The 10,778-nt window shown below is 35.4% G+C and overlaps 2 protein-coding genes across 2 annotated transcripts; both read right to left on the bottom strand.

Annotated features, from left to right (window-relative positions):
• Positions 1 to 2,170: 2,170 nt before the first annotated feature.
• LOC113041018 (eotaxin-like) lies at positions 2,171 to 4,619 on the bottom strand. The gene is made up of 4 exons (XM_026199274.1): positions 4,616 to 4,619; positions 2,858 to 2,938; positions 2,481 to 2,592; positions 2,171 to 2,303 (listed from the first exon to the last, which is right to left on the bottom strand). Exons 1-4 carry the CDS (start codon positions 4,617 to 4,619, stop codon positions 2,171 to 2,173), a joined length of 330 nt encoding a protein of 109 aa, XP_026055059.1.
• A 2,170-nt stretch (positions 4,620 to 6,789) lies between these two features.
• LOC113111017 (monocyte chemotactic protein 1B-like) lies at positions 6,790 to 7,793 on the bottom strand. Its single transcript, XM_026275391.1, has 3 exons — positions 7,672 to 7,793; positions 7,411 to 7,525; positions 6,790 to 7,264 (listed from the first exon to the last, which is right to left on the bottom strand). The coding sequence occupies exons 1-3, from the start codon at positions 7,739 to 7,741 to the stop codon at positions 7,090 to 7,092; spliced, it is 360 nt and encodes a 119-aa protein (XP_026131176.1). The 5' UTR covers positions 7,742 to 7,793; the 3' UTR covers positions 6,790 to 7,089.
• Positions 7,794 to 10,778: the final 2,985 nt, after the last annotated feature.

The following is a 10,778-nucleotide window of genomic DNA, read 5'->3' on the forward strand; positions in this document are numbered from 1 at the left end:
GACTTTGCCCTGGGTTATCGAAAAATTAAGAAGATGGGAACAGCTGTCCAAAGCCTCGCAAGGCTGCCCGTCATGATTGAAGCAGTGGGCAGAGCGGTCAGCATTGAGACTGAGACTTTTAACTGCAATATGGATACCATCACAAAGAAGCTCACAGCTTTGGAAAGGAAATTGGAGAATTTGGAGACCAAAATGGACAATGAACCATCATAGTGACTGTGAAATGCAATGTGGCTACTAGACCAAACAACTGGTATCTTATCTTCTTTCGGCTTTACCAGCGCTGGTTTGGCTAGCTTGGAACAACAAATTTCTCCCTGGGAGCACTGCAGCCAGACCTTTCTCGCGTTCCTCGACCCCGCCCACAGACACCTATTGATTGCTGACTCTGTCTGGGACCTGACCAAGGCTCTTTGCTGGCAACCTGGCAACTTGCTGTGACACTGTTTAATCTGCGTACTGAGGCATCTAGAGAGAATCGTAACTCTCCAGGCCTAAAAATACATGAAGTCTTATACAGAGATATGCATTCACCACCCCATCCCTCGCCTTCGCCGCTTTGTTCTGTCAGTCTGGCAAGTGGGTCTTTGACCCAGGCTGTTTGCCTGCGCTGGATTACCAAGACCCCCCCAATTTCCGTCCCCAGTTGCTAAGTCATGTGTTTATGGTGTATTGATTATGTGCTTTTGTGCTGAGGTGTTTTTCCTGTTCCCATACTGTGCTCCCAAAAGGAGCATAGCCTGGGTGTTGTTGTTTTTCTCCTCACTCCCCTAATGTTATGCTGCATTTCTTCCTCAATTCCCTGTCTTCTTGTCCTGTCTACCCCCTTGTCATATTGAATGTATGTTGTGTATGTATGGACAGGTTGATGGCTAATTTCGCTGGTTCTTATGACTAGTGACAATAAAGGGCTCCTACTACTACTACTACTGAGCCACAGGAATTATAACATTAAAAAGACAATATAAACATATAACTGTATTTTATTTGTCAATTCAAGGCATATTCTTTAAAGGGGTTTTATAATGTTTTTTTCACATTTTCAACTTTAACGACCGGTTTGGACTACAACGTATATTTTCCGGGGTTTTGTGATGTCACAAATACTGACAAATAGGACGAAACCTGGTTGAGCTACACTAGAGAAGGCAGTGAGTGTTATTACTATGTCAGAGACACGTTAGCTTTCCCAATGCAGACAAACTTAGAGTGTTTACTATCATCCAAGTTTAAATCATGCTCAAATTGATTTGATTTTGACGCAATATTTACACTGAAGCTCGCAGGCAGTTATGGTAAGGGGCATGACATTTCCTGACCAGGCACCGAGTGCTGCCAATCACAACACACACTGACCAAGCCAATCACTCACAGCACTTTTTGTATTTTGTATAAGGTGGGCCTTCATTTGATATAGGAACCATTAGAGCCATTCACGCCAGACTGGGGAGAGAGGTGTTGTAATAATGTATAATATATGAAAAATAATGTGTTTTTTGAAGAACTTATTGAGAGAATCGTCTAGTACACCCCCAAAACAAAACCAAGACTTTGTAAAAGAGAATAATACGAGGCCTCTAAATTTTCCCCCAAAACTCTTGTATAGTTCTGGATGTCTTTGGGGGTTTTCATGTTTTCTGTGCTGGGTAGAATTTAGTCAGAGGCATCTAAATTTGGTTTTTCATGTTTCATTGCCCACTTCTGTTACATATTGATTTCGATCGTTAGTGTCTGATGACCCACTTCAAGTTGAACAAGCCTAATGATTCAATGAACCATTCATAAAGAACCATTTACTTCACTCCTGAATGAATGAGCCATTTGAACAAATCAAATGAATGAAAAAATGACTCAATGACTTAATCATTAAGACAGCTACCACCACCTATTGCCAGTTTTAGTTTATTATTTCATTTAATTAAAGAAATAATTTTATATGTTCATAGTAATAATAATACAATTAAGAAAATAAATGATTCAAGTTTTAGTTACATATAATAAAAAGCATTTAGAACAACATTTTTCACTGTTTATGTCCTCACACTCCCTTTTCTTCCCTTTTACAATCTGATCTCATTTCTTTGGGACCCTTATGTGAGACCAATTTGTGGTTGTCTCTGACTTTTCCGTATACTCTTCTGTCTTTCTGGTTGTCACTCTGTTCCACTGGCTATTGAGTGGCAGCTCTGTTGCTGTTATCAGATCTGCCCTTCCTCTTCTCCTCATCCACCTTCCGCATGGCTCTCTTTGTCCAGGCATTGTTAGGATCAGAACACAGTCTTTTCGCAGATACAGTCTGAATCCTGTAAAGGAAGTATACTTTGTTATTTGGGCTAATTTTTTTTCTTTCTGTACTTCTAGCAAATATAACTTCATATTAAAATTGTTATATTGTCTTTATTGCAATTTATGTATTTTTAGCAAAGTCAGCAGACAGTCTAGTTTATCTTATGACTTTGTCCTTTTAGGGACTTACTTACACAACTGCTGTTATAGGACACAGTTCTTTAGTTTGTATCCTGTAGCTCAATACTTTGTCCAAAGGCGGTCTGCTACGACCTAGTTTGAGGCAACAACTCATTGTAGGTCCATCTGTAAATGTAAACACAATAATGACAAATTAATTTCAATGGTTGATTATTTATAGTTCATACTTCATGTTGATCAAATGTTTTAGTACAAATTCATTTTATTCTCACACAAGGCAACATGTACTCAAAACCACTCTGTTATACATCAGAGTTACAGAGGTAAAGTCTCAAAACCACATTTGCAAGCTTTAGCTTTACTCTTTCTATTTCAAGTGAACCATTCTGCAAGTCATATAAAAGCACCTTGTTCGCAGAGAAAAACTTACCAGCGAATGCACTGAAGGACCCAAATATGACCCAAAATACACAAGCCGTGAAAATCAGCATCACCTTGATCAAGTCGACTGCTCAAATGCTTTGACCAACTTATACGAATGTGTTATTAAAGAGGAAACCACACAGCTGCCTACCTGCTAGACATAGACATAGTATTTGTGGTAACATGGCTGCCCAGTGGAAGACATGACTATATGCTGTTAATTCATTTAATAACAGACTGTAATGAAAGCTGTAATAATACAATAAATCTAAGTATAATAAATAGAAAATAAATACTAATATTATATAAATATTATATATATATATTTATAATATATATTTTTTAAAGATGTATCTTATGCTCGCCAAGACAGCATTTCTTTGATAAAAAATACAGTACAAAAAATACAAATAGTAATATTTTGAAATATTATTAGGCTATCATTCAAAATAGTTGTTTTCTACTTTAATATACTTCAAAAGTAATTTATTCCTGGGATGTCAAAGATGTATTTTCAGCAGCCAGTACTCCAGTTTTCAGTGACAGATGATCTTTCAGAAACCATTCTAATATGAAACATATTTTACTGTAAATGTTCTGTAACAATTTTGTGATATATATATATATATATATATATATATATATATATATATATATATATAATTAAAACAGAAATCTTTCTTAATCTTATAAATGTCTTTAATGTCACCATTCATCTATTTAATTCATCCTTGGTGAGTTTTCTAAAAAAAAAAAAAAAAAAAAATCTTACTGAGCAAAACTTTTCAACAGTAGTGTAAATTACAATATTAATGCAAGTCTTGGGTCTTATTGTGCATAGTTCTCTTTTCATTGCTTTGTCCTTGTCTTTACATCGTCTGCCTCTGAAACAATCATCTTTCTCGACCTGAAACAATACCTTTCAACCCTTCCCACCAACCACTGGCCCCAATCTTTGATTCAATCAGTTTCTGTCAAATTACAGAAGTAAAACTAGTTGTGAACAGTGATTTGTGTTGCCTTTCGTACTCAGTACAATGCATTTATAATAACCAGTATGGGGTTTGCATATATAAAGTCAAATAATAACATTTCATGTTCGACGGTCAACTGACGGTCAACATGACTAAAGAGTGAACCGTCAAAAAGAGAGGAAAATGAGAGGCGTAAAAGACAAACCGCATGCAAATATGTAAAACAGCTCATCCGTCAATAAGCCACAGGTACACTTTCACCGTCACTCTAAACCAAATGCAGCCCTCCCATGTGAAACTGCTCCTGAGCTTATCTACACCTGACTGTACTTCCTGTGTCATCACACATACAACATCAGTCGAAAATGTGTTAATGTCTTGTATGCCTCTAGATGAACATGCTATTATGAATACTAAGTCAATAAATAGAACATATATATGGTGTCATAGTATTTGATAGAATTTGCTAAGCTAAAAGATATTTTTTTAAGTGCATGTCATGGAAATAACACACATGGAAACTAATCAAAGGGGAAAAACCATCCAAACCAAAGCTAGCTCTGTGTATTAGCAGGTTCTTCCTCCTACAATTTGGTCTACAACACTCATGCAGTGGCAGGTGCTCCACATCCCCTGCATGAACCCTCATATTGAGCTCTCACAGTGAGGTTTTGCTCTCTCACAACCTTCACACTAGTACTGTGGAAAGCATTGTGTCTTTAATTTCAGCCATTGTGGAGCATCATAGTAGGCCAAAGATTTACTGTTCCATCATGTTATCTAGTTTGTACCCATCTTTGACTTTTCATCAATAAGGTAATCTTTGATAAACTGCTTATAATGTTCATCTTTTGTAAGTCATTTAAAAATAAAATCATCTGCTAAATTAATAAATGTAAATGTTGTGGCTGGCAGATGTCTAGAAGAATGGAATACAGCTTTAGTAGTGTTATTCTAGGTGTGTTGTTCTGTTGCTCAACTTGAATAATACTTTCGACAAAATACTCATCTTTTGCTTCGTTCTGTGCCCCATGGGTGTTACACAAGAGCTGGTAGAAAGTTGTCTCCTTGCCATTTAGCACAGCTGGAAAACCGCAAGATGACTGGTATGTAAGATGACGATTGGCCAAATTAACCATAGGAAAGAAACGAGGACATTCGCTATTCCTCAGAATTGGGGAAGTGCGTATATAAACACAATGACCTACTTAAGCACATACTAATTTATTATTTGTGTGATAGAAGAACAGTTAGATTTTTTTTGTTGTTGTTCTGCCTCCTTATTTCTACTACAAAATAATAAAATCATATTTTGATCCATTTAAAACTAGCAGCAATTTACACTTAGTGTAGGGTAGATGCTGTATAGCACACTCAGTGTAAATGATACTACTTGAACCAAACAACAAGTTCACAAGGTAAACTTTTTTTACACTAAGTGCAAATAGTGATAAATTATATATTAGTTTACATGTGTCAAAACAGCCTTTGTACAGTTGGCTTTTTGTACTTTTGGAAATAGACACTTACTAACCCACAACCTTTTGCGCTGCTAACACAATGCACTACCACAATATAAATATATAACTGTATTTTTTTTCTATTCAAGACATATTCTTTAAAGGGGTTCTGTTGTGCTTTTTCACTTTATTTAAACTTTAACAACCGGTTTGGACTACAATGTATATTTTCCGGGGTTTTGTGATATCACAAATATCGACAAATAGGATGAGACCTGGTTGAGCTATACTAGAGAAGGCAGTGAGTGTTATTACTATGTCAGAGACACGTTAGCTTTCCCAATGCAGACAAACTTAGAGTGTTTACTATCATCCAAGTTTAAATCATGCTCAAATTGATTTGATTTTGACGCAATATTTACACTGAAGCTCGCAGGCAGCTATGGTAAGGGGCATAACATTTCCTGACCAGGCACCGAGTGCTGCCAATCACAACACACACTGACCAAGCCAATCACTCACAGCACTTTTTGTATTTTGTATAAGGTGGGCCTTCATTTGATATAGGAACCATAAGAGACGTTCATGCCAGACTGGGGAGAGAGGTGTTGTAATAATGTATAATATATGAAAAGTAATGTGTTTTTGATCAACTTATTGAGAGAATCATCTAGTACACCCCCAACCCTTATGAAACAAAAATATATTGCAGTATATTGGAAAATATCATGTAATATATTAAGCATATATTCTTATATGTATTTATTTTTTCCAATATATTGCAATATATTGAAAGCGGCAATCATTTGTATATTTTTCAATATATTATATAATATATGTATCATCGATATATTATTAAATGTATTCGAATATATAAAATATTAGAAAATAAAAAGGGAAAATAATATATTACAATATATCACAATATATTTTAAGAAATATATTGGTAAATATATTTTCCTTTCGTAAGGGAAAACAAAACCAAGACTTTGTAAAAGAGCATAATGACAGGCCTCTACATTTACCCCAAAAGCTCTTGTATAGTTCTTGATGTTTTCTGTGCTGGGTAGAATTTAGTCAGAGGCATCTAAATTTGGTTTTTGATGTTTCATTGCCCGCTACTGTAACATATTGATTTCTACATTTTTGTAGAGTGTTTTTTTTAGTGGAAAATAACATTTAAGTTTTCTTAAAATGCCCAGACAGTGGTCCATCTATTTTCTGAACAATAACTTAATATAACTTAATAACTAAATATTGATATTTACGGCTACATGGATTAAAAAATCACTTCAAAGTATTGTGACAGAGGATTTCAGTTTATTTGACACCATTATCTCTATACGTACTGTAAAATAATAATAATAATAATAATAATAATAATAATATAAAAACTTAATTGCATCTTTTAATAATTTTAATACAATAACATTTTATATATATAAATATAACATGAAACCATGATCTGCAGTTCTTTTGTTTTATTTTAAATTATTCACCAGCAGGGTAAATCAGAACCATTTCAGCTCAAGGCCTTCTTCAGTGTGTTTTTGTGAGTCCGGATCATGGTTTTATATACTAAATGGTTTAATAGACAAACTATAATATTAAGTGACAGAAGAACACGGTGCAATCAGCTTTGTAGATATAAAACATATCAAATTATGAAAATACAGTCCTTTTAAAAAAATAATCATATAAATTGACACTTAAAAAAATTTACTTATGAAGTGTGTGATGTACAATAAAGTTAAATAATGAGAAAGTCTTTAAAAATACAAATTCATACTGTCCATCAATAATTTTCATCCAAAGGTGTCTTCGTTTAAATCTGTGCCAATAACCGAGGTCGAAGATTGACTTGCTGCATTGTTTGATACTGGCCGAGGTTTGTTCTTTGCATCCAGGTACTTCATTGATTTTTTGGCCCATGGTGAGGAGGGATCCGAGCAGATTACTTTATGTCTGATTGTAAGAAATCTACAGAATCAAACAGAACAAGCTATTATTACAATTTTCCAGTCTGAACAATATCAGATAAAATAAGCTTTCATTTAGTTTGTATTTAGATTTTCTTTGTCTTAATAATACAAGATAAAGCTGCAACAATCTGAATGGATTCTCACCTTACAGCATCCACAGGGAACAAGGGTTTGTGCTGGTGTGTGTAGCTAACCAGATTCCTCTGAGGAACTTTGGTATTTGAGGTAGTCAGACAGCCTGATAGGTTTAAGTCATACTCTAATGTAGATAAAAGGAAATTAATTTTAAATAAGATATCACAAACAAACAAACAAATTAGCATCAGTATTTTCATCAGCAGTAAGGAATCTAGTGGCAAGACATACAAGACTTTCTAAATATTGGTAAGAATGTGTGAAACCCACCTTGCATTGAGGAGGAGACCAGAAGCCACAGCAGCAGAACTGCATGGAAACCCAACATATGCGACTTCATTCTCTAGCTTGACTGTCACCTGTGATGTGACCCTCAAGAAAGACGCCGTCTGTTTAAGCTCAGCCCTGAAGTGAGACACATGGAACAACCACCCACTGACAGAGCTCCACTCTCACGCCACCACAGGAAGAAAATACGAGACAAGCCACTGCCCAGAACACTGGTCAAGGTTTGTATTAGTATTAACATGGTCACATTATGTTTAATTGCTTTAAGGTATAACAAAAATGTCTGATGAACTGTTGTTATCTGTGCGCGTTCCAGATACAATATGAAATCAATATTTACATATTTATTAGCTATCAGATTTGGAAAGAACAACACAATCTGTATTTGAAACAGGTGATTTTAATATGTGAATGGTATCATTTATGTTTGACAAATCAAGCCTTGGCAGTACTTTTCACTCTGGGTGATGTTTTTTTTAGGTCATGGTGGTCTGCTTCTTTGCCCACGCACACGGGGCTTTTACCATGTAAGCAGTATCAGAGTGCATTTCACATTGGTTGAATTGCGGTTGAATGCTTTTTTTTTAGTCATGGGAAAGTAATGGGTGTAATGACCACTTAACTCAGAGTGTTTTATCAATGTTATAATAATAATTCATAATAATAACAAAAACAGGAAACAAAGATAGCATAAAATATAACTAAACATCTTTTCTTCCTAACAAGCACACAACTTGGAATCTTGGGCCTTTGAGTTCTCTACTCATAATTAAGACATTGTGGGTCCATTCATGTGAATTCAACTCATAAATATAATCTTTCCAGCATTATAAAAGCTGTAATGGGACTAACAAGATTCACATTCAAACAATCAAAACTAAAAACTAAACGTCAACATCACAGCACAAGAGCATCAGACTTTACACCCAGGTTACTGGAAGAATAAAGAAAGCACAAATGTGCAGGTCAGTCCAGTATCATAAAGATCATTATATGTGTTCACAATTACAATTAAATTCAACAAACCATGGTAAACCAGATTAGCCAGAAAGACATACTAGGCAACCAATTTCACCATATCTGTGTTACTGATGAATATGATAGTACTGAATCACCAGCCATAACACCATTCAATATAATTATACCCTAGGTACCCAGATTTACCTAGCCTTATCTCCAAATGACTACAGCCCCATTGACTCCCTCTGCCAATGCATTGATGAAATTAATAGCTGGATGTGCCAGAGCTTTCTTCAGTTAAACAAGGAAAAAACTGAAGTCATTGCATTTGGAAACAAAGTTGAAGTGTTCAAAGTGAATGCATACCTAACAACTAAAAATCAAGTCAGGAATCTTGGTGTGATTCTGGAGACAGACCTTAGTTTCAGTAGTCATGTCAAAGCAGTAACTAAATCAGCATACTATCATTTAAAAACATCGCAAGAATTAGATGTTTTGTTTCCAGTCAAGGCTTGGAGAAACTTGTTCATGCCTTTATCACCAGCAGGGTGGACTATTGTAATGGGCTCCTCACCGGCCTTCCCAAAAAGACCATTAGACAGCTGCAGCTCATGCAGAACGCTGCTGCCAGGATACTGACTAGAACCAGAAAATCTGAGCACATCACACCAGTCCTCAGGTCCTTACACTGGCTTCCAGTTACATTTAGGATTGATTTTAAAGTACTTTTACTCATATATATGTCACTAAATGACCTAGGACTGAAATATATTGCAGATATGCTCACTGAATATAAACCTAACATACCACTCAGATCACTAGGATCAAGTCAGTTAGAAATACCAAGGGTTCACACAAAACAAGGGGAGTCCGCCTTTAGTTACTATGCCGCCCGCAGTTGGAATCAGCTTCCAGAAGAGATCAGATGTGCTAAAACACTAGTCACATTTAAATCTAGACTCAAAACGCATCTTTTTAGCTGTGCATTTATTGAATGAGCACTGTGCAATGTCCGAACTGATTGCACTATATTTTCACTGTTTTATTTTATTTTATTCTTTTATGTAAAACCATTTTCTAACTGTTTTAAATGTTTTAATAATTTTAAAAGTTTTAAAATTGCTTGTTTTATTTTTGTTATTATTTTTCTTCATGATTATTTTACTTTCTTTTATGTAAAGCACTTTGAATTACCATTGTGTACGAAATGTGCTATATAAATAAACTTGCCTTGCCTTGCCTTGCCTAATTAGCCTGAATCAGGATGAAGCGTGCACAGGTCCAGTTAACAAAGTTGTCCCGAATTCCCCATAATCACAGTATACCCTTACTGATGACAAAATTTGGTAACATTTTATATTAACTTTAATTGATAGATCATTAACAAACATTATATGCTTAACAGATTGTTAGTTAATATTTTTTCAGTTAGGGAGTCAGACATGTGTGGGTTCTAGTCTCTGGTCCGGCAGTAGTGAATCACCAGCACTCTCTTCCACCCTCAATACCACGACTGAGGTGAGACCCTTGAGTAAGGCACCGAAACCCCCAACTGTTCCCCCTGCACCGCAGCAATATGGCTTCCCACTGCTCCGGGTGTGTGTTCACTTGAAAAGGGTTAAATACAGCGCACCAATTCTATGTATAGGTCACCGTACTCAGCCACGTCACTTCACTCACTTTTTTTTTTTCACTAATGATTAAGATATTATTATTTAATTATATATATATATATATATATATATATATATATATATATATATATATATATATATATATATATATATATATATACAGTATTGTTCAAAATAATAGCAGTACAATGTGACTAACCAGAATAATCAAGGTTTTTCGTATATTTTTTTATTGCTACGTGGCAAACAAGTTACCAGTAGGTTCAGTAGATTCTCAGAAAACAAATGAGACCCAGCATTCATGATATGCACGCTCTTAAGGCTGTGCAATTGGGCAATTAGTTGAATTAGTTGAAAGGGGTGTGTTCAAAAAAATAGCAGTGTGGCATTCAATCACTGAGGTCATCAATTTTGTGAAGAAACAGGTGTGAATCAGGTGGCCCCTATTTAAGGATGAAGCCAACACTTGTTGAACATGCATTTGAAAGCTGAGGA

The sequence above is a fragment of the Carassius auratus genome, chromosome 2, assembly GCF_003368295.1.
Source record: "Carassius auratus strain Wakin chromosome 2, ASM336829v1, whole genome shotgun sequence".
NCBI classification, from domain to species: Eukaryota; Metazoa; Chordata; class Actinopteri; order Cypriniformes; family Cyprinidae; genus Carassius; species Carassius auratus.